This window comes from Argopecten irradians, chromosome 4 (assembly GCF_041381155.1).
Source record: "Argopecten irradians isolate NY chromosome 4, Ai_NY, whole genome shotgun sequence".
In the NCBI taxonomy this organism is placed as follows: domain Eukaryota; kingdom Metazoa; phylum Mollusca; class Bivalvia; order Pectinida; family Pectinidae; genus Argopecten; species Argopecten irradians.
This window is the reverse complement of record NC_091137.1, coordinates 33,254,382-33,278,602: the sequence shown is the minus strand read 5'-3', so window position 1 is coordinate 33,278,602 and position 24,221 is coordinate 33,254,382. Positions and strand designations below refer to the sequence as shown.

General features: G+C 34.9%; 2 protein-coding genes and 1 non-coding gene across 3 annotated transcripts; 2 read left to right on the top strand and 1 right to left on the bottom strand.

Annotated features, from left to right (window-relative positions):
• Positions 1 to 1,217: 1,217 nt before the first annotated feature.
• On the bottom strand, positions 1,218 to 1,290 carry Trnat-agu (transfer RNA threonine (anticodon AGU)). The gene has a single exon. It is a non-coding gene; the product is annotated as a tRNA-Thr (tRNA).
• A 4,158-nt stretch (positions 1,291 to 5,448) lies between these two features.
• LOC138321365 (histidine N-acetyltransferase-like) lies at positions 5,449 to 9,051 on the top strand. Its single transcript, XM_069265009.1, has 4 exons — positions 5,449 to 5,637; positions 7,421 to 7,618; positions 7,909 to 8,139; positions 8,385 to 9,051. Exons 2-4 carry the CDS (start codon positions 7,448 to 7,450, stop codon positions 8,934 to 8,936), a joined length of 954 nt encoding a protein of 317 aa, XP_069121110.1. The 5' UTR covers positions 5,449 to 5,637; positions 7,421 to 7,447; the 3' UTR covers positions 8,937 to 9,051.
• Positions 9,052 to 11,742: 2,691 nt separating this feature from the next.
• LOC138321366 (probable N-acetyltransferase 16) lies at positions 11,743 to 15,036 on the top strand. Its single transcript, XM_069265011.1, has 3 exons — positions 11,743 to 13,372; positions 13,666 to 13,896; positions 14,142 to 15,036. The coding sequence occupies exons 1-3, from the start codon at positions 13,202 to 13,204 to the stop codon at positions 14,691 to 14,693; spliced, it is 954 nt and encodes a 317-aa protein (XP_069121112.1). The 5' UTR covers positions 11,743 to 13,201; the 3' UTR covers positions 14,694 to 15,036.
• The last annotated feature ends 9,185 nt before the right edge of the window (positions 15,037 to 24,221 follow it).

The following is a 24,221-nucleotide window of genomic DNA, read 5'->3' as shown; positions in this document are numbered from 1 at the left end:
GTGGACAGAGCATTGCATGGTAGTAGATGTCAGCTGATCTTTTGCGTAAAACACTTAAATTACGAAATTTTAGAGGTACATGTATGTTATGTTTGGATTTTGAACTGCTGTTTAAACCAAGTGAAAGAATATAGTTAACTGTCAAGTCATATTCACTAGAAAAACTACCGACTCTAAGTCCCCGGTAACGTGATAATGGCGGTATTACACTGGTTACATACACGTACATTTCGCGTAGATACATTACTGTTGACGGTGATTTGACAGCTGTATTAAATGTACAGATATAACGTCTACATATCCTGTTTGTTTGTAAGCATATGTGATTTAATTCTAACACTTAAAAGTAGCCGTTTTCAGTGAAATAGGTCAATAAATATTGTGTCTTCGACCATAGCACATGAAGGAGTTTGATGTCTCACGATTTGTATACATCCTACAGTATCGACATAAATATACCACTCTATAAATTATTATTAACAAAACTTATGTTTTTGAACTGAATAAAGTATTTAATGTCACCGTAACAACATTTTGTTAATTTGTGTTATGTACTTTAATTGTATGTATGTAAATTAAAATAAACATTTCCCACTATCATAACCATATTGGAACAGACTACAAATATAAACCTGTAGACTGAATTTGTCTTCTAATAAACCATCTGAAAACATGCTTAATGTAAATAATTAAATGAATGTTGTTACTACATGTATGTACATCATAACATGTTCAAATGTAGATGTATACAACATTCAAAAGAGTATGTTTTTGTTTTTACAACAATTACATGTACATACAGGTATCAATCTAGCTCTGATTTAGAACCGTTTATGGTTAGTTCCCCTCAAGGATTGAATTCCCCTCTAAACTTTAAAAAAATCCCATTTGAAGCTAAAACTGAACACTTTTTATGACAAAAATCCCCCTTTGTCTTATTTTTCATCACATTTTAAGCCTTTGGTTGTAAATGTCTTCATGTTTATTATACATCTGCTACATATATCTATGATGATGGAGCTTAAAAATCTGTTTACTGAATCCTGCAATAACATTCTAGGTGTTATAACACTTCAAAATGATTATTTCTACCAAAATGAGAATGGTCAAATATCCGATAATGCAGCTATTATAAACTTTTCCCAATTTTGAAAAGGACCATAGTTTTCCCCACAACCTAGATTTGATCCCTGGTATATATACAGGAGAAAATGTAGCGGCCAGACCGGGATTCGAACCCGGGACCCTCAGAACACTAGCCGAGTGCTCTACCAACTGAGCTATCTGGTCACCGATGATCGCCCCAGTCTAATCCCGCTACAAATATATAATGCATATTTGGTTATTACAATGTACATGTATGTTTACTTCTAAGACTTTGGTTTATACTAGTCCTAAGACAATGTCACAGCCAGCTGAAAGCAATAAAATCTTCAAACCAAGGGCTTGAACACTTATAAACTAACCTGAAAAATAATTAACCATTTCTGGAAGAAATGGGTGGGAAAATGTCACTGATTAGAAAAAGATCATAGGTTATGTCTGAAAGTGTACCTAAAAGAATCATTTTCTCATAAATTTCTAATGTATTTTCCATCTGTATTCCAAATCAAATAACAAACAATTATGTCTTCAAATTCTCATACAATCATCATTATTTATGATGTTCGTTACATAATACGCATAGTGTAATTTTGTTTGGCAGTTTTCCTATGTGTCGCTGTCATGGCCATATCCCTTACTAAAGAGACAATGCAGTGAGGCTAGATACACAAGATTTCTGTCAGCTTGAAAAAATAATTGCAAATATCAAGATTTGAAGATAGTTTTCTTTTGGTTTGGGCAGTTTGCTAGCATCAGTAATTTCACAAGAAATTTACAATAAAAAATCTCCTAAGATGCATATCAATCACTAAAGAAGTTTGATTAACCTGAACCTGAGTGTATTGTACATGTATTTATATCCAACAAATAACAAATATATACAATACATGTAACGTGTATATAAGCCAGGTTTTCTTTCCAGTTTTTTATATATAGGATCTCCGATTCTGTGTTTTCTGAAGTTTGAAGGTACCATTCTGGCTAAAATGTGATTAATGTATAGATGGATTTCTAGCATAGTTACAATGTACTATGTTCTAAAAAGTAAAAAAAAAACAACTTTATTATATGCATTTTTACATCAATAGCTGCAGTATCATGCATCATCAAAGTGTATTTGTAACACAGTATGGTTTGATGTATATGCATTTATCATTTGTATATAGTTATCATCAAATTATAAATAAATAATAATTTGCTTAATTGCTGACAATCTACTCTAATATATAACCACATAAAATGAAAGAGATAACGGTTTAACTTCTTCATGAAGGCGGTGGAATACAATTCACATAAACAAACACACATAAGTACAAACATGTACATTCTTTCAGCTTCCTCTTCATTTAGACAGCAACACCTACCACTGATTACCTTTTGTTGTCATCAGCTTATCAACTTTTTAAGATTTACATGTAGGTCAATTCAAATTGGTTTTATTTGAAACTATGTGCACATAAGGATTCATACATGTATATCTAAATAAAGTGCTATGAAGTATGTGTAAAGAGTGCATGTGTATTTCATTTTGAATATAAATAATAATAATACATTTATCTACCTAAAGGGATCATGATATGGCATTAAATATTTCTGATTTGAATGAAAAGACTATCATCATTTACCAAGTCTTTCAGAAGAAAGCAAACATTTCAAAGTACAAGTCAAATAATCCATTTAAGATTTGTTTTCACATAAACAATTGTTTCAAACTATTCCAAGTAGCAGAAACATTGACAAAACAGTGATGGTAAGTTTTAACAGTTTTATTTCCAGATCCTAGGGTGCAGAAAAGAAATCTATGTATACACAAGTGTCATCCTATTTAGACTTTTGGATTGAAGGGTGCTGTTTATAATGAGAAAAAAATCCTTAATCTACAGTATATTCTCTCTGTGTCCACTTCAAATACAGCAACTACACAGTATTCATTTGTTTGAATGATGACACTTACAAGATATGGACAAGTTGTATTAGGTTTTGAGTAAATATAATTCCAAGTGACATGAAAGAATCCTATATTATAATAGCCATTAATTGCCTATAATCAATGAAAGGTACATGTCCATTTCCACAGTGCGTTCTAAGTTGTCAGTTACTAATTTGGATCGAATTATGGTAATCCCTTACCCATTCAATTTCGTACCCAAACAAACTCGTACCCACATTTGGCGAACTCGCAACCAATCATGGCTAACCCGTACTCATGGAATTTGGCGAACTCGTACCCATCATAAAATATATAGTTCATGTATTTGTGATTGATATATATAAGACTTAATATATTCGTGTTCGATCAGATACTACAAATAAGTGATAACAGCTCGTATATGTACATGTTCAAAAATATATGTTTACTCCTTGGTTTATTTGACTTCCTCCTTTGATAAAAAATGATGACCTATTTGCTTCATTGGATTTTTTGTTTACAAGAGTGTCAAACAAAATGGAAATCAGCTTTTATTATTATTGCATGTGGAGCATTTGTCGTGTAAAGTCACAACCGGAATATATGTTTTAGAATTATATTTACCAGGTAACTTTTACAAAATTATTACAGATGTTAAACCTTGTAAAATATACCAACTTGAAGTCCATGTGTATGTAAATGTAACAAGCTGATTAATTGTTTTGTAGTGTATTTGTGATTATGCACTTATAAATTACTTTTAAATGTAACCATCAACTTGCACTACATGTATAACAAAAACCAGTGACCATTGCACTGATCAATAGGCCAAAATAGTTTGCAGAGGGACATCATAATTTTCAAGTTGCTAGTGAAACCACAGAGTTCTTTTTTTAACGTTGATTTTTTACAGTGATCAGTGGATATTATCACATGCTAATTTCACCATGCTTTAATACAGTCTCGAGAAAGATGGAAGACGTAGGATAGGACTCATGAAGTCGAATTGACCCTCCACTAAAACTTTTAATATCGGCCACGCCCACTTAAAAAATGAACGAAAAAGTGGGGAAACTATCCAATATTTACGAGAAAAAAACACATACATATAAAAAAATATGCAGTCCAAACAGTATTACCAACAACACGTGTCACAAATCGGGGAAAATCGTTTCAAAGTTACTCAAAAATGCAGGTAGTTGTAAGCTGTTTCTATATTGCGCAATGAAAACCGGAAGTGTCTTTACTCCGATCAAGGGGAGGATAACTCTAAAATTTCAAGATGGCGGATTGATGTTGATACGTCTATATACTATGAAGAAAAACTTCGAGAGTGGCGCAAAAATCCGACGTAATCATGACGTCACAATAGAGACGTCGACGTTGCGGATTGATTTAGAAAAAATAATCCACTGGAAAATCAATGGAATCGTACGTTTAAACGTATTTCATATTATCAAGTAGTCTGAAAAATTAATTATAAGCATTGATGTAATAATGTTTTAATTTCATCGGATTATGAAATAAATTTTGTTTGCAAACTTTTTGTGAGAATCCGCTAAGCCGATTCACTGTTTGCTAACAAAATTTCTTTCATATCTCTATGAAGTTAAAACATAGTAACATCAATGCTTAATTGAACATATCCGACGAATTAAACATTCCGAACCGTCGTATCAATACGTCAGAAGCATTTGATTTCTATCATTGGTATCGATGATGATTTGATTTCTAGTTATACTTTATGGTATGTTATGATATTTTGGTCACGGCATGATTGCATTGAATTTTATTTATACACAATGTATCTAATTGAAAGAAAAAAAGAAGTTTTTAAGGATTATTGGAACTATTATAACATTTTGTTTCTTTTGTGAACGTGTTCTTGATTTCTGCTTGAATAAAATGTCTAAATACAACACATTTCATCATTGACAGATAAATCGAGGTGGATTTATCATAGATGACACTTTTCTAGCCAATTCAAAATTGTAGTGAGGACACAAAATAAACAAACCAGAACTATTTAATATTTTCTACATTCTGTACAAACTATAATCCCAGCCCGATCATCAACATATTTTTCATGTCTTTTCATTGCTGTTTTTATAAAAGATGATACAAGGATTATATTGTATATAATACATGTTATCATTTCCAGGATTATGGTAATTTCAGGGGTCAAAGTTCAAAAGTCTAATACCTAATCCTTTAATCTGACCAGAAAAAATCCGATAATAGCATAAAATATGCATTTGACCTTAAAGTATCTTCATACAAAATACTTTGGAAAAAAAACCAAACTTAACACTGTGTGACCGTAAAACGCTACCTCTTCTTTCACCGGATCGGACAGGGGTGCGGGCTACATAAAAGCTACCAACATACATTGTAGATGTTTGTATTCATAGATTAGATATTTTTAGCAGAGGATGTCCCCGAAAAGTAAACATGTGACATCGGGTAACCTGACAAGTCACAGCATTACTTACCTCATCAAGGTTTATTAAGACTTTATTTAGTACTGTGAGAAAGGTTTGGATATAGTTACTAACCACCAAATAGAGCACAACACTATAAGGAGAGAGAAACACTTGCTTGCCTGATTGGTATTTTTCAACGAGGTCAGTATTTACGAAAGGTATACGTAATAGGTAAAATGATTATCACCACAGTCTCGTAAACACACACAGCCATCACACACTGACTTAATGCTGTCTTCGAGATGGCTGTCTAGTAATATCTCGTTTTTATTTTGTTGTAAATAAAACACACCGACATATAATGTACAATTACATGTGAATATCTTATTGTCTCTTTGAAATGGCTGATTCGCTTGGATAGCTTTAAATTTACACAAAGTGCATGCAATTTTTATCATACTACACACGGTATGCGCCGTGAAAAGATTATTAAGTCGCGGTGAAAATTGACAATGAAATATTCTATACCTATAACTATATCTATGTTAATGATACATGATACATGAATATGTTATCACTGTACTTTGATAATGGGTCAAGGCCACAAAAACTAGTCTAATTATGTTGACGCAAGGATGTATATGGACAAACAGCATTTTGCAGACGATATTTGGCCTTATTGCACATTGTAGATACTTAATATATATATGCTTGATCAACCAGGACGGAGGGGGGTGGGGGGGGGGGGGGAATAGATATAAAGAACTATGCACATTGTCGCTGGTTTTCCATAGACAATGTAAACGTTTGCCACTGTCCAGGTTGAATGAAGTTTTCAAGTCCGGTCATTCATCACTAATTTTGAAGAGGGTCATCTCACAACTGTGAATAAAAATTGGTTAAGAAGTACTACGTTATCTTGCTATTGCCACTGTCCAGGTTGAATGAAGTTTTTAAGTCCTGTCATTCATCACTAATTTTGAAGAGGGTCATCTCACAACTGTGAATAAAAATTGGTTAAGAAGTACAATCTTGCTAATTTTTTATGCTGGGGTTCCACCCTTCGTTTAATTCCGCACTAAAATGTGACCATTTTTTTTATAAAATTCCTATCTTGATTATCTTCCCTGTAAAAACCAGAATTCAAAGAATTCCAAAATTTTATTTACATATTTAACATCTAAATATATTGCCCTACCCACAGGTTAAAGATTTGAAACTGATGCAACATTAATACCCAATCAGCAGGCTCCGAAACATTCCCTTCTCTATGAAATATCACTAGGGAATTTCCAGAAATCTATATTTGGTTTGATTCTGCTGTCCATATAAGGAGACATCTTACACATGATATGACAACGTATCATTTGTTTGTATAACATTTTTGTTGGTTTATTTTGTCGAAGGAGATAACAGAAAGCTACTTATTTACTTAATTAACACAAGCATAATAACATTTTGTTTATTCGACCTTCTGATACCACAAATGTATCAAATATAAAATCTAAGGCAGTAACATCCTCGATATTCCAGTGGTCGTTCGTTTATCGATCACTAACGATCTCTACACCCCTGGACTATCTCATAGTAAAGCTGGAGGCAACAGACCAGAACAGGTAATTTAGTCCTTTGGTGTACATCAAAAGAGCTGTGTAACGGTACACTGTGGTTGACTGTTGCTTTGATGTTAGGCGTCGCTCTCTCTGTGATCTTCAAAGGAAATCTTTGCTAGCCTGTGATTGGTCAAATGTTTTCCGCTGAGCTGCCTTCAATTTCACTATAAGATAGTCCAGGGGTGTAGAGATCGTAAGTGATCGGAACCCCTGGAATATCGAGGTTACCACACATAAGGAAATGATATCTTTGCGGTTCATCAATATATCAGGAAGTGCTTATAAAAAAATTGATACACTTTTTAATTTCAGTTAATCTTGGATTAATGTCTGACTTAATTTAGTAACATAAAATCTTTCCTCCAATTTAGTTACTAGGCTGATATGAGACACGGTACATGATGTCCGGCGCGGATGTTATTGAATGTCGTAAAGTTACCTTGGATGACTATGACGAGGTCATCAATATCCGGAAGGACGTTTACGACGGTCTGGACTACCTGCCCGCCCTCTATCGGACAATGATGACCAATCATATCGGATATGTTCTTACCCTTAATAAGAAAATAGTGAGTAACCAATTGTAACGATCAAAGTGTAATTAGATTTAGGAGAAGATAAATGAATCAATAGCAATTTAATATTATTTAACCTATCAATGATTTTATTTTCATTTCCCCCATTTTCTGAAGAAATAGATTTTTTGATGTACAAAGTAGTAGTAATTACGAAAAAGTGACACAAATTTCGTTATTGTCATGATTGTCACGGTAGCGCAAAAAGAATCACCAAATATGAAACTTTCTCATCGTCATATCACCTGATTACTTTCGTTGACATTGCTTACCCTTTTCCACAGATAGCATTCGAAAGCATTTCTGTCATCGATGATGGAGAGTCAATAGTTGGGCGAGCACTACGGATTAGCAAAGCATATGAGGGTAGAGGCCTGGTGCATCAGATGGAAGACTTCATCCGCAAGGACATAGCGGGGAATTCAAGACTCAAACATAATGTCTTTACCACGGGGAATAAAACAATTATGGAGAGAAATCTCAAGGTGAATAAAGGCCAACTCATACTACAAAAGGTAAGATTTAACTTTATAAAGATTACAGTATAAAATTTGGCTCTTTGTAATCAAAAGAATTATTAATTTGTATGAACAATTTTAATGTACGGACACAGAGAAACTGATATGATTTTCTTAAGTAATGTTTTATATTCACACTATGCTAGAAATATTATATTCATTTAACAATTTGTTTTTTGGCTTCGCACCTTTTACCTTAAGTTATCAACGTAATTATCATGATAGTCTAATGTCCTTTTTAGGGTATTCTATTATACAAAGGAGATATTTCGAAGGTAGTCCCTTTTCTCCTCAATGTCGACATGCTGACAACTAGGATTCTAAATAAGGACGACTTAAAGAAACTAATGACGTCAAAGTTAGACACAGACAGGTTGTTTCCACAGGGACGGATTATTGTCGACTGGGTGCCTTATCGTCTGCTCGCTTCTAATGTGGATCATTTCTTCAACGACTTCTGTCACATACTCGGCAGCGGTGACGGGAACTCCGACAGAATAGAGTGTATGACGGTAGCGGTGGGCTACACTGCACCTAAGGGGATAAGATACATTGTAGAAATGTATGGCACATTCACCGAAGAAACTTTCTCAGATCATATTGTGCAACATCTTAAAAGGTGTTCCACACTCGATACGGAACATATTAACTTTTCGTTGCATTACGAGACAGGGAAGCACAATCCAGACACCATCACAAAAACTATGCATCAGTTTAATATGAACAAGTCTGATACTCACTTCACCATTATGTATGGAGTGGAAGAACCACTCGATCTGTTGTCTAAGTATTAATTTGTCCAAATACTCATCACGAGATTGCGTCCTGAAGGCAAAGGGGTTTGAAAGCTATTGAATATTACTCCAGAATTATGTACCGGTATTTATATATTAAAATCATCATAAAGCAGTTAAGTTACGTTTTATTTTTCTCTCTCGCAATTCAATTAAAAAGCAGTCCTATCATACGATTTAAAATTGTTCCAACCTTATTTCTATGCATCCGTTGTCTTTTTAACAGATTCACATTTAAATAGGAAGCAGTTAAACTATTGATTCCCATGTCCGTCTTGTCACGTTACATCCCGTCGCACGCCGTCGCTATCTTATATATATGCTGGAGTAATAATGTCTTTACAAACATTTCCAGTTATGATGACATTTAATTATGAAGAAATAGTTGTCATTATGGCAAGCCAACATGACATTTATTCAAAGAGCAATGTCGATCCTTAATTTCACTGCATATATATAAGATATCTTGATTGAGATATAAGATATCTTATTTAGTATATGAGATATCTCATACAATATATAAGATAAATTACTTAATATATAAGATATCTTATATACTTTATAAGATATCTTATATGTTATATAAGATATCTTATATAATATATGAGACATCTCATATATTCTTTAATTTAATCTTATATATCTTATATCGTATATAAAATATCTCATTTAAGTTATCTATATAAATTATCTTATATAATATATAATATATCTTATATAATATATATAATATCTTATATAATTGAAATCTCGCTGCTTTATAAGATATCTTATAAAGGAACGAGATTTCAACAAAGGCCCAGAAATGAAGTCTCTCTACCCGGAAGTCGTAGGGAGCTGTACAGTATACATATACTACTACTCGTTCAGCCAGACTCTTGTTGGCTTCGCACGCTACGAAGTATCAAGTGTTTGGTTGTACGAGACAAAAGTTATCATGTATAGGTCACCATTATTCGAATTGACAACTAGAGTGATGGGAATTAACTGCTTCTGTGTTTTCAATACATCGTTGAATGCAACCACACAGCGGTTGATTCTCCCTTTCAATGCCATCTCTGTTATTGCGAACAATTCTAAGATGCGTTCCGAAGTGCTCCGAATGATGCTCGAGGGGGAATTTAGTTTATGGTTTTAAATGTTACGAAATCTCATTCTATATAAGATATCTTATAAAGCAACGAGATTTCAATTAGATATATATATTAATTAAGATATCTTATATACGATATAAGATATCTTATATAGAAAATGAAATAAGATATCTTATATACTATATGAGATATGTTATATACTTATACAAGATATCTTATTTAATTTCTATATGAGATATTTTATATGCTTTATAAGATATCTTATATAATATATGAGATATCTTATATAATTTATAAGATATCTTATATAATTATGTAAGATATCTTACATAATTCGATTAAATACGGGATAGGCCTTGCTCCTTCAATAAATGTTAAAATGACTTGCCATATGTCATTGTTGTGAATTATTTTGACTCTGAATTCAATGTTTATTCTATACAGATTAATATTAACATTATTAGACACCTGCGTTATTAGTTATGGGGTATCAGTAGAACTAAATTCAATTTATTTCTAAATTGACCTACATTGCCAACTGGGGCCGTGGTGGCCGAGTTGTTGATATTTCTCCACATATTGCCACAAGCCCTATACCTCTGGGACGCGAGTTCGAATTTCATGTTGGGCAATTGCCAGGTACTGACCGCTGGTCGGTGGTTTTTCTCAGAGTCCTCCGGCTTTCCTCCACCAACGAACCTGGCACGTCTTTACATACCCTGGTTGTTAATAGAACGTTGAACTAATGAACTACGCATATTGCCAGCTAATTTTGTTGCTAAGACATTACATGGAAAAGCGAAAAAAAAAGGTTCAGAACATTTAGAACTCGGTTGTAAGTCATAAGATTTCTCCTGAATATTGTCATAGCACGCGTTATGATAGTTGTCAGCAAAGCTCGGGCATCTATATAGACCATTTATTCCATAGGAAGACAGTTTATTGCTTAAGTAGCCCCGCTCAGACTACCTGTATATATGTGTGACGACTGATTCTCCATTGATCGGTCATCAGAAAGTGATGAGGTCCAATCGAGTGTACACTCGCTTGTAAATATGCAGAATAAATGACATACAATATATCCGAAACTAATAAGCAACTTACAAGTTAAAAATGACAATGAGTTTCATATATAACTTGAATCCATCAAAACCAAAAGTTATCCCGATTAAGAGAGTATAAGTAAACTGTAAATGTAAATTTTATTCAAGATATCAAGGAGTGATCAAAATAAAACAAACAATAATACACTAATACATTACTAAATAACACAAAAATAATTTATAAAAATATTTCTTTCGTCATACATTGCGCATAACCTACATGCTTTGAAATATGAATTAAAAAGACACATACATTTGTGCATTTAAGGTTAGCAAAACATATTGATGATTTTGATTTAAACATATTTTATTGCAAAATGTGCATAAAAATTATCATATTTTCATTTATGTAACACTTTGTTGAATAAAAATAAGCTGATGCTTCTTTAGATAAAGCTTTAAAGCATTTAAGATTATGAAATGAAATGATTTTTATATCGACTTTTTAAAGCAGATTATCTTTATTGTTACGATTTCAACTAATTTCCACTAAAACTTTTACATATGTTGTAACTATACATTTGCTGCTTGCTTGATATTTTTATGTTAAAAGTCTTTCTTTATGTAACCATCATTCAGAAGAAATAAAGAGAATAATACACCTGTAGTTGATACACACTATAACTCAAGTAATGCTTATACGACGAAAACACAATATTGGCTGGGTATGAATGAACCACAAATATATCACCCGAGCAGTAGATATCAGATGGATTAAGTGATTAGAGATTATCTGCGTAAAGTACCGTTTGAACAAAATGATAGCTAAGTAAAATTCCTCCATATTATTGTCACAATTTTTAGGTCGAAATTTATTTGAAAATTGATAAATACTGCACACCTCTCTAAACCCTGATCTGTTGTTTTAACAAAATAGGAGTCCTTAATTGGCCGGAAATTCAGAACTGCTTTAATTACAGTGAAGGAATTATAAGATTTGAAGTAATTTAACGTAATGCCATTTTGTCGACCTTGTTCAGAAAAAAAGCCTTATGTGGCATAGCAATTCAGAAAATGTTATACGTTCGGTTTAAAAATGATATTTTATCATGCTGTAATATGTTTCAGAGAAACGTAATCCATATTTAATCATAAACATAAGCAAAACTTTGAAATGAAGATCTGATAAGTTTTAAGATATATCTTGAACAACCTCTTGTTGGAAAGAGTAAACTGGAGTAAACATAAATTTCTGTTTTGCAAGCTTTCATTTTCTTCTGAACAGGTCCAGTGTATTCAACATTTCGAACCGACGTATCAATACGTCAAAAACTGGTGTCACTGATGTATGTATATTTGTTGTTTTCATCAAGTTATAAAATCCTACATGAAAACACTTTTCTATATTCTGTACCAACCCTAATCCATACCAAATGATCAGCACATTTTTCATGTTTTTTTCATTGCTATTTTACAAAAGATTTTAGGATATTCAGATTTTTTTCTGGGCTCATGTGAATTCAAAAAGGTCAAACAAACCACATCTTGGTATAATATACAGCTACATATACATGTAACTATTTTATTGTCTTCTTTGAAATGGCAGTTACTACTCACAGCAGGTGCCTATAAACGATCATTAAATTGCTGCGAAAAGTGTGAATGAAATATTTCATACTACCTGTAACTATATTATCGCTTGATCAACCAGAACGGATATGCGGGTTGAGATAAAAAAAACTATGCACATTGTATGTGAAAACTATCAGGAGACATAGCTTTTCTCTGGTGTAAGTACACAACTTTCTCATGATTGTAACAACGTAAGATTTGTTTGTATAACATTCTTGGTGATTTATTTTATCGAAGGAGATAGCAGTTAAATACTTAATTTCTTTAAAATATACCACAAACAAAATCACGTATTTTTTATTCGACATTCTGAAACCACAAATGCTGAAATGATGTCTTTGTAATTCATCAGCTTATCAGAAAATATTTTATAAGCATTTTAATACACTTTTTTGATAACTGTTGATCTTGGATTAATTCTTGACACCAGTAAAACTAAAGCCTTCGTTAATGCTGTACTCCAATTTAATTACTAGGCTGATATGAGACACGGTACATGATGTCCAGCACAGATGTAATCGAATGTCGTAAAGTTACCCTGGACGACTATGACGAGGTCATCAATATCCGGAAGGACGTTTACGACGGTCTGGACTATTTGCCCGCCCTCTATCGGACAATGATGACCAATCATATCGGATATGTTCTTACCGTTAAAAAGAAAATAGTGAGTAACCAATTGTAACGACCAAAGTGTAATTAGATTTAGGAGAAGATAAGTGAATCAATAGCAATTTCGTTGATATTATTTAACCTATCAATGACTTTATGTTCTTTTTCCCCATTTTCTGAAGAGATAGATTTTTTGATGTACAAAGTAGTCTAATTACGAAAAAGTGACACAAATCCCGTTTTTATCATGATTGTCACGGTAGCGCAAAAAGAATCACCAAATATGAAACTTTCTCATCGTCATATCACCTGATTACTTTCGTTGACATTGCTTACCCTTTTCCACAGATAGCATTCGAATGCATTTCTGTCATCGATGATGGAGAGTCAATAATTGGGCGAGCACTACGGATTAGTAAAGCATATGAGGGTAGAGGCCTGGTGCATCAGATGGAAGACTTCATCCGCAAGGACATAACGGGGAATTCAAGACTCAAATATAATGTCTTTACCACGGGGAATAAAACAATTATGGAGAGAAATCTCAAGGTGAATAAAGGCCAACTCATACTACAAAAGGTAAGATTTAACTTTGTAAAGATTACAGTATAAAATTTGGCTCTTTGTAATCAAAAGAATTATTAATTTGTATGAACAATTTTAATGTACGGACACAGAGAAACTGATATGATTTTCTTAAGTAATGTTTTATATTAACACTATGCTAGAAATATTATATTCATTTAACAATTTGTTTTTTGGCTTCGCACCTTTTACCTTAAGTTATCAACGTAATTATCATGATAGTCTAATGTCCTTTTTAGGGTATTCTATTCTACAAAGGAGATATTTCGAAGGTAGTCCCTTTTCTCCTCAATGTCGACATGCTGACAACTAGGATTCTAAATAAGGACGACTTAAAGAAACTAATGACGTCAAAGTCAGACACAGACAGGTTGTTTCCACAGGGACGGATTATTGTCGACTGGGTGCCTTATCGTCTGCTCGCTTCTAATGTGGATCATTTCTTCAACGACTTCTGTCACATAGTAGGCAGCGGTGACTGGAACTCTGACAGAATAGAGTGTATGACTGTAGCGTTGGGCTCTCCTGTAGCTAAGGGGATAAGCTACATTGTAGAAATGTATGGCACATTCACCGAAGAAACTTTCTCAGATCACATTGTGCAACATCTAAAAAAATGTTTCACACTCAATACGGAGCATATTAACTTTTCGTTGCATTACGAAACAGGGAAGCATAATCCAGACATCATCACAAAAATTATGCACCAGTTTAATATGAAGAAGTCTGATACTTACTGTACCACTATGTATGTAGTGGAAGAACCAATCGTTCTGTGTTCTAAGCATTGATTTGTCTAAATATTACGGGATTGCGTACTGAAGGAAAATGGGGTTGGAAGCTGTTGAATATTACTTCAGAATTATCTATTTCTATTAAAAGTCATCATAAAGCAGTTAAGTTACGCTTTAATTTTTCACTCTCACAATTTTTCAAATTAGCATTTCAGTCAAGAAACAGAATGTTCTATTTAAGTTCAACACAAAGTAATGAAGTTACGCTTTATTTTTGCAGCCTCCAAATTCAACCAAAAGTAGACCAATATATATGTAATTCAAAATTGTACCTCCTTATTTTAATGCCTCTGCCGTTAAGCTCTTGATTCCCATTCCGTCCTGTCCTGTTACATCCCGTCGCCTCCCATCTCGATGTCATATAGATTCTATAGTATTTCATCCTCGGTAACCCAGGCGATATATACACTAATGTTAATATCCCGTGGGTCTCCGACGATGAGAGTATCTTTGTCTTTGCAAACATTTCTAGTTTTCATGACATATAAAATAGTGTCCATTCTTATGAATTGCCTTGGCTGATTTAAATGTTTATTTGTTATGAGGCATATAACTCAATTTTACAAGTTCATACATTGATTAAGTTTTAAGACCCTGTTTAAACTAGTGATTTTTCGTTTGTCTATCTATCACTTCTTAAGTGTACTTGAACATAACTTATAATTAGTTGATAGGAAGTATCCATCCTATCTTAGATTTTACTGTTTACTCATAGATAATTGTATTGTGTTGGCAAGATGTGCAAAAAATGTACATTTCAGTGTAGTCAGTCCACTAGGTTCAGTTCATATTTCTGTAACCAAATAACCATACCATTATGTTTACTAGTGTTTAGAGCAGGTAGTAGGAGCGCTGGTTTGACCGGATTCGACCTTATTATGGGCATACACATCGAGTCTTACTTTTGCCTTGTCAGGAAAATGGCGAGCGTAGACTATATTATGCAAAAATGGCGAACAGTAATATCTAAGATTAGGATGGATACATAGACACTTGTTTTTAGTATCTAAGTTATATATCACCAAAGAAGTAATATATATGCATACAAAAATCAAGTTTACACAAAGTCTTAAACCTTAGTATATTTTTGCGTTATTGGTCGTGGTTATCAATAGAATTAATTTCCTTTTTAAATTTACCTACATTGCCAGCTAAATTTGTTGCTAGGACATTACATACAAAAACAAGCAAAAATATACGGAACATTTATAACGTGGTTGACGGTACTAAGACTCCCTCGAGTACTGTCATAGATGTTAAAATTGCAAAACAGTACTTGTTTAATTTTTTTTCTAATATTTTCACTAAATTTCCTCTTTGAGAATTTCTATATCGTTGTTGTGTTGTCTAATCGACAAATAAAATACTCAACGCCATTGATATCTTCACAGCAACACATGTATTCAGAAGACTGCAAGACCCGGATCGGATAATACATTTTACAGATTGGACAGTACATACGTAACGCACTATCATAACATACGGAACGCACTACTAACATATACAATATCTCCCCTTTTAAGTAAAGAGAGATTATCAACATTTAAACTTAAATGTCTTTTCAAAGAATATTTTCTATATTCTTTTAATTTAACCATTTCACCATTTAACATATATTTATCAAATGAGCACAGTTCTATAATTATGATTTCAGAAAATTAACCACGTAATCGCGAAACCTTTCTGGAATTCTCACTTGTCTTCCCGCGCGAGTCGCGATAGGTTCTGTAACACTCTCTTCATTAGAACTAGTACTGTTTATATGACCATTGTCCGAAGGCTCGCTGTCCAAGTCAGATGGCATATATGAATCCACGAATTCCTCCTCCTCATCTGTTGACATATGATCATCATTTGTTGACACATGATCATCATCTGTTGACACATAGTCATCATTTGTTGACACTTGATCGTCATCTGTTGACACCGACTCTTCGTCCGATAGAGAATCTTGAAATTCATCGTCCCCTATTTCCTCAGTTACCCTTTGTGGTTGTGAGGGCGTCAAATGAACTCTGTTCCTCCTTAATGTCTGTCCATCTGTTGTGCGGATAATATAAGACCGATCCCCATACAGATCAATAACTGTAGCCGTTTTCCAGTTTTTCATTCCCTGGATTTTATACTTCACAGTGTCACCCCTCCCTAAAGGTGGGAGTGTTTTCGACTTCTGGTCATAATATTGTTTATTTTGTTGTTGTTGTCTCTCCATGTTTTTGAATGCTTCGGCATTACGATCGCTATTTGACGGTTTTAGTAGTTTCGATGACATAGGTAGAGACGATCTTAACCTACGTCCCATCAACAGTTGAGCTGGTGATGAACCTGAATCTCCAGGAGTATTCCTGAATTCCAGTAATGCTAAGTAAGGATCTTTCCCGTCTTTCATCGCTTTCTGGAGCATGTTTTTGACAGTTTGAACCGATCTTTCCGCTGTGTCATTACTTTGAGCGTGGTGTGGACTACTCGTTATGTGCTTAAAATTCGACAGTTTTTTTTGTTGTGTCTCCATGTTTTTGAATGCTTCGGCATTACGATTGCGACTTGACGGTTTTAGTAGTTTCGATTGACATTCGTCCCATCAACAGTTGAGCTGGTGATTACTCTGCTGAATTCCTTGAAATCCCTTGAACTATATTGAGGACCATTATCGAATACTACTTCCGTTGGAGTTCCATATCTAGCAAAGATTGATTTCATGTGACTGATTTCTGTAGTCGAGCGTGTATCACTCAATATTGACATTTCTACAAACTTTGAGTGGTAGTCAACAACCAACAAGTATGAATGTCCATCAAATTGAAACAAGTTTGTCCCTATCTTCTCCCACGGTCCAGCAGGTATCTCGTGAGGTTTTAAAGGTTCCCGCGTATTGGCGTTTCTGTAGGAACAGCACACGTCACACTTGGACACAAAGTCCTCTATTTGACTATTCATACCAGGCCAATATACTGCTTCACGTGCTCGAGCTTTACATAGCTTCATTCCAAAATGACCTTCATGGATTATTTCGAGTATCTGTTTTCTCATACTCACTGGCACTACAATACGGTCATGTTTGAACACAATACCTTCATTTACGGTAAAGTCAGCTTTCTCATTAAAGTATGGTTGAACACACTGTGGAACTTTACGTTTGTCGTCCGGCCAACCAACCTGAATTGCTTTGGTGAGTTCTTGCAAAGTAGTATCTTGAGCGTTTCTCTCTGAAACTCCTCCAACTTTGTAGTAGTTACAGGTAAACTATTCATCACGAGATGAATTTGTGCTTAACATCCTCTGTAAGGTCATCCTCATTTTCACAATAAGATAATGGTGATCTTGACAACTGATCTGCGATATGCATTTCTTTGCATGGCTTGTAAACAACCTGAAGATGATATCTCTGTATAAGTAGCCGTTGTAGTCTAGGAGTTGTCTCCCCTATGGCCTTTTTAACTATAGTCACCAGAGGTTTATGGTCGGTTTCCACCAAAACCTCTCTGCCATACACATATTGATGAAACCGTTCACAGCCATATACAATCGCCAGTAGTTCTTTTTCAATCTGTGCGTATCCTCTCTGTGTATCATTGAGAGTTTTTGACGCATATTCCACTGGTCTGTCTTGTTGTAGTAGTACAGCTCCTACCCCGTACATAGACACATCTACAGATAATGTCACAGGTTTTGATACATCATAAAACTGTAAAACTGATGCATTAGTAACTAGTGCTTTCAGATCCTTGAAGGATTTTTCCTGACTTGACTCCCATACCCAAAGCACATCATTTTTCAACAGTTCATGGAGTGGTGCAGCAATTGTTGACATATCCTTTACGAATTTTGCTAGGTAGTTTACCATGCCTAAGAATCGCTATAATTCTTTTTTGTTGTTAGGTGTCGGCATTTCCCTTATAGCCTTGACCTTTGTATCATCTGGCTTTATACCTTCCCCAGAATATTTATGTCGAAAATATCCTACTTCTGTGAGCCCTATTTGGCATTTATCTTTTTGCAGACTCATTCCTTTGTTTTGTAACCGCCTAAGGACTTGTTCCAGTCTACTGTCGTGTTCTTCACGTGTTGTTCCCCATATGAGAATGTCGTCGATTATCGATTTGACACCTTTAATGCCATGTAAAATGTTACATATCATCTTGTGAAAACTTCTGGTGCACTTTTAATTCCGAACGGCAACCGTTTGAAACAATAACGCCCATATGGTGTATTAAAAGTGGTCAACTTTGAACTTTCAGTGTCTATTTTGACTTGCCAAAACCCGCTGCTAGCATCAAGTTTACTGAAATACTTCGCACCTGCAAGCAAACTACTTACTTCTTCTGATGTTGGTAAGGGATAATGCTCACGACGAATGGCAACATTAAGATAGTTAGGGTCTAAACAAATGCGTAACTTGCCATTAGGTTTTTCGACGACAACCATTGAGCTAACCCATTCGGTGGGCTGATCTACTTTCGCTATCACCCTGAGTTCCTTCATTCGTGAAAGTTCATCAAGTACACGATCCCTCAATGCTACAGGTAGGCGACGCGGTGCATGAACAACAGGAATCACTGATGAATCCACTTCAATATGATGCTCACCAGGTAAACAACCTAACTTGTCGCTGAACAAATCACTGAACTTGTCTAGTAATTTCGAATGTTTATAAGAGTTGACTGCGTTGACTATAACTTGCTGTACTAAATTCCACTCCTCACAGGCATAGAGTCTAGTTTCACCACTAAGAATTCCACATTAGCTGTTCTGTTTTTGTTTTTACACAGTAGAGTACATTTACCTAACACAGGGATACCTTGGCCAGTGTAGGTTGAGAGTTTGGCGTTGGATTTTTGTAGTTTTGTCTTCCCTTTAACTTGTCGGAACATTTTCTCAGGTATCACATTTGCCTCAGCACCGGTGTCTAACTTCAAATCAATCATATGATTGTTTACATTAAGTGTAGTTTCCCAATTCCGGTTTTTACTTCTCCGTCGGTTTACCACACCAATGAATAGATGAGTGACAGTCTGACCTGTAGTTGTCGTTGTACCTGTAGACCTGCACATGGACTTGTAGTGATTTTTAACACCACATTTGTAACATGTCCTACCAAATGCTGGGCATTGTCTGGGTGGATGGTCTGTACCACATGATTTCCCTCTGTGTGAATTGTTGGGACTAGGTTTTTTACCTCCTTTCCTCTGATTAGAACCATTTTTAGATTTGGGAGTCCCTGTAGACTGACTTGACTTCTTCTGTTTGACTACGTGAACTTTGTGATCATCATGACTAGTCGTTTCATTCAAGTCTTTTAACTGTGCACTTGTTGTCTCCGCAACACGACAGATATCGACTGCTTTTCTTAATGATAGTTCAGGTTCCCTTAACAATCTGGCCCTAACCGTGTCTGACGTAATTCCCCCGACAATTCTGTCCTTAATTAGACTCTCGTATAAGTCTGCAAATTCGCACTTTTTTGCCTGATTTTTTAACTCTGTGACAAATTGGTCGATTGTCTCGGACTGTCCCTGGAGCGGGAAAAAATTATGTCTCTCATATGTGACATATTTTAACGGAGCACAATGAGCTTCATACCTTTGTAGAAGGCGCACGATTATATCAACATCTTCATCCGGAAATTGGAATGTGTTGAACACTTCTATCCCTTCATCTCCGACCACGTGGAGTAGCAGCGCGCACTGTAGTTTTTCCGATTTCTTGTCAGACTCCGTGGCTTCTAAATAAAACTGGAACCTTTGTTTCCATTTTCTCCAGTTCTCTGCCACATTCCCCTCAAAACTCAAAGGCGGCGGTGGTTTTAACGTCTCCATTATTCTGACACCATGTTGTTGTTGTCTAATTGACAAACAAGTTGCTGTCCTTACAAAAAAGGACCACAATACCTGGACGGGCTACACTGAGTGTGAATAAAGCAAAGTGTGTTTTATGGGCGATTTCTTTTAAATTTATAGAATTCAAAAGATAAAATATGGTGAATTTATGACATGTCGATAACAAAAAAGTACAATTAAAACAATATTGTATATCGATATTATATATAGAATACAAACATGAACCATCAGCAATACAGTGTTGTGAATTGTATCATCAACTTTTACAAAAAATAGTGGACACTTGGACAATAAGATATTTTGGCGACTTAGATACTGCTAAGAATTTAATCTATTAATTAGCCTATTTGGCCACGTGACCTTGAATAAAGGTCAAGGTCATTCATTTTGAGTAAACATGGTAGCCCTTATCTCAACATGATACAGGTCCAATATCAGGTCTCAAAGCATCTTACAATGTAGCTATTGGCAAGAACATTTAAGCAAATTCAGCACCTGTTACATTGACTAGCCATTCATTGAACAAATTTGTAGCCCAACATATTAAAATGCTACAGGCTCGATATCAAATTTCTAACTGTGTTAGCAATTCAGCCGATTTGGCCCCTTTGACCTTAAATGAAGGTAAAGATCATTTATTTTAACAAAATTGGTAGCCATTATTCTACTATTCTACATTCAATATTAAGTCACTTGACCTCATAATTATTGCTAATAAGTTGGTTAATATTGCCTATTTGGCTCCTGCGACCTTAAATGGATTTCAAGGTCATTCATTTAGCAAACGTAGTAGCTCTTACTCTTAGCATGACACAGATCCGATATGTGGTCTCTAGGCATCTTAGTTATTGCCAAGGTGATTAATAATTTTATCCTATTTAGATCTTGTGACCTTGAATCAAGATCAAGTCATTCATTAGCACAAATGTAGCATTTCGTTTTATCGTGCTACAGGGCCAATATCACGTTTCTTGACCTCTTAGTTATTGCCGAGAAGGTGTTTAATTATTTAAATCTATTCGGCCCTTATGACCTTGAATGAAAGCCAATGTCATTCGTTTACGAAATGTTGTTAGTCCTTCATCTTATTATGTTACAGGCCAAATCTCAGGTCTCCAGATCTCTTAGGTATAATGACAATAAGTTGTTATAAACATTTCAGCCGATTGGGCTCCCGTGACCTTAAATGAAACCAAGGCCATCCATAAGAAAAAATTTGGTAGTCCCTCATCCTACAATGCTATCAGTCCATATGTATCTAGGCATATTAGTTATTGCCAAGCATATTTGGCCCCTGTGACCTTGAATGAAAATCAAGGTCAATTCTTTGAACAAATTCGGTAGCCCATCATAGTGTTTCTGGGTCAATATCACGTTTCTAGACCTCATAATTATTGCCAAGAGCTAGAGTGTCTAATAATTTAAGCATATTCGGTAAATGTGACCTTGAATGAATGCCAAGGTTATTTATTTGCAAAAACTTGATAGACCTTCGTTCTATTATGCTATTGGCCAAATATTCTGGTCTCTAGACCTCTAACTTATATTGGCAATGAGCTGCTTAAAAATGATAAACGATTTGGCTCCCCTTATCTTGAATGTGAGTCAGTGTCATTCATTTAAACAAACTTGGTAGTCCTTTATGCTTTCATGCTACATTGCTAATATCAAGTATCTAGTCATATTTGTTATTGCCAAGAAGTTGTTGAAAATGTGAAAATTTGGCCATGTGACCTTGAATGAAGGTCAAGTTTACTCATTTAAACAAGCTTGGTAGCACTTTGTCCTTTCATGCTACATTGCTAATATCAAGTATCTAGGCTTATTTGTTATTGCCAAGAAGTTGTTTAAAATGTGTCTATTTGGCCATGTGACCTTGAATGAAGGTCAAGTTTACTCATTTAAACAAACCTGGTAGCCCTATGTCAGCGTGATAGAGACCGAATATCAGGTCTCAAATCATCTTAATTATTGGCAAGGAGATTTTAGCCTATTCAACACCGGTTACATTGAATGAAGATCATTCATTTGAACAAACTTGAAAACCCCTCATCTGACAATGCTACAGACTCAATTTAAAGTAAGGAGATCTCTTAGTTCTTGGCAATAAGTTGTTTTAAACAATTCAGCCGATTTGGCCCCTGTGACCTGAATTGAAGGTCAAGGTCATTTATTTGAACAAAATTGGTAGCCTTTATCCTACCATGGTACAGCCTCAATATCAAGTCTCAAGGCATATTAATTATTGCCAAGAAGTTGTTTAAAGATTTGATCCTATTTGGCCGCTGTGACCTTGCATGAAGGTCAAGGTCAATCATTTCATAAACATAGTAGCGTTTTTTCTCATTATGGTTCAAGAGCATGAATGACAGCTGCATGTTGCATGACGACAGACAAAGCACAATGTCTAAAACGCAACATGAAAATAGTTTGATTGAAGATATTGTTGTAAAAGATCTGCTAGAAGGCCTTACTGGTACTGTATTATATTCAGCATGAACTCCTTTTAAGCACATATAGTAAAGTTAAGAATTTCAGTTAACATTCTATCAGTTACATACTGTAAAGTCCCTAAAGAATACTATGTACGTTAACAAAGTCTCTTAAGAATACTAACTACCAATTTTTTTCCAGAAATATAGTTTGCTCACATTAGTTATGTAGCTGGTATGCTATCACAGACTTGATATGCTATACATATATATTAACTTATGTTTATGCTTATGTTTGTAGTTGATGTAGTAATAAAACCAATAATGGTTCGTACACGATAAAACAATTGGTGTTCAACTAAACAACTAGTAGAACTAAAGCCCTTATTTTGTTCGGATGATAGCGCCTGACAGATTATGTTCACATGTGTTTTTTCTCAGGATAACAATATCAACTTCAGCTCAGGTGCATAAACCTTACACACCTCTCGCTCCTATCATGACATATGCTGTACCGACAGGCCTTGATAGCGATTGTGGTGACAGGTTACAAAATTTAACGTTAAAATTTACTACCACTCACTCCAGCATGGTGTCAAATTCCTATTGGCTTTCGCTCATTTGCATATGAGTTGTTTGATAACTATATTGCCTGGACGCTCAAGCGTCCAGGCAATAAATACTCAACGCCATTGATATCTTCACAGCAACACATGTATTCATAAGACTGCAAAACCCGGATCGGATCATACATTTTACAGATTGGACAGTACATACAGAACGCACTATCATAACATACGGAACGCACTACTAACATATACAACAATCGTCTGATCATACTTCTATAGTGAAGTTGAACCAGGACGATCCGCGCAGACGACTAGCAAGATGAAAAGGTGATGGTGAAGTGAATTTGGACCATGTCGTTAATTGTCGACCAGGTAACTCAGTTGGTAGAACATCCGATTACAGCTTCTGTTATGTCTCAGAGATGCACTTCGATTTCTTCATGTATTTTCCCCGCTTCTTGTTTTTCGACCTAGTTTCAAATAATAAAAAAAATGTCAGTGGTGCATATATATATAGTTAACGTTCTTATGGGCACACTATCAACCTGTACGCTCAAAAAGACATAAGAACTGTTCTCCCATCTCAGTCGCATAAGGATGATATCAATTGATCTGCTGATTCCTCCGCTGATGTGTGTTAAAATAGCGTTGACACCATTGATTCCTGTCACGAGCTTTTAGACATCT

Coding starts and splice junctions, on each gene's coding strand:
- LOC138321365 (XM_069265009.1), top strand. CDS start 7,448: ATGATGTCCGGCGCGGATGTTATTGAATGTCGTAAAGTTACCTTGGAT. Junction 7,619..7,908: donor TTACCCTTAATAAGAAAATA/GTGAGTAACCAA, acceptor CCTTTTCCACAG/ATAGCATTCGAAAGCATTTC. Junction 8,140..8,384: donor GCCAACTCATACTACAAAAG/GTAAGATTTAAC, acceptor TGTCCTTTTTAG/GGTATTCTATTATACAAAGG.
- LOC138321366 (XM_069265011.1), top strand. CDS start 13,202: ATGATGTCCAGCACAGATGTAATCGAATGTCGTAAAGTTACCCTGGAC. Junction 13,373..13,665: donor TTACCGTTAAAAAGAAAATA/GTGAGTAACCAA, acceptor CCTTTTCCACAG/ATAGCATTCGAATGCATTTC. Junction 13,897..14,141: donor GCCAACTCATACTACAAAAG/GTAAGATTTAAC, acceptor TGTCCTTTTTAG/GGTATTCTATTCTACAAAGG.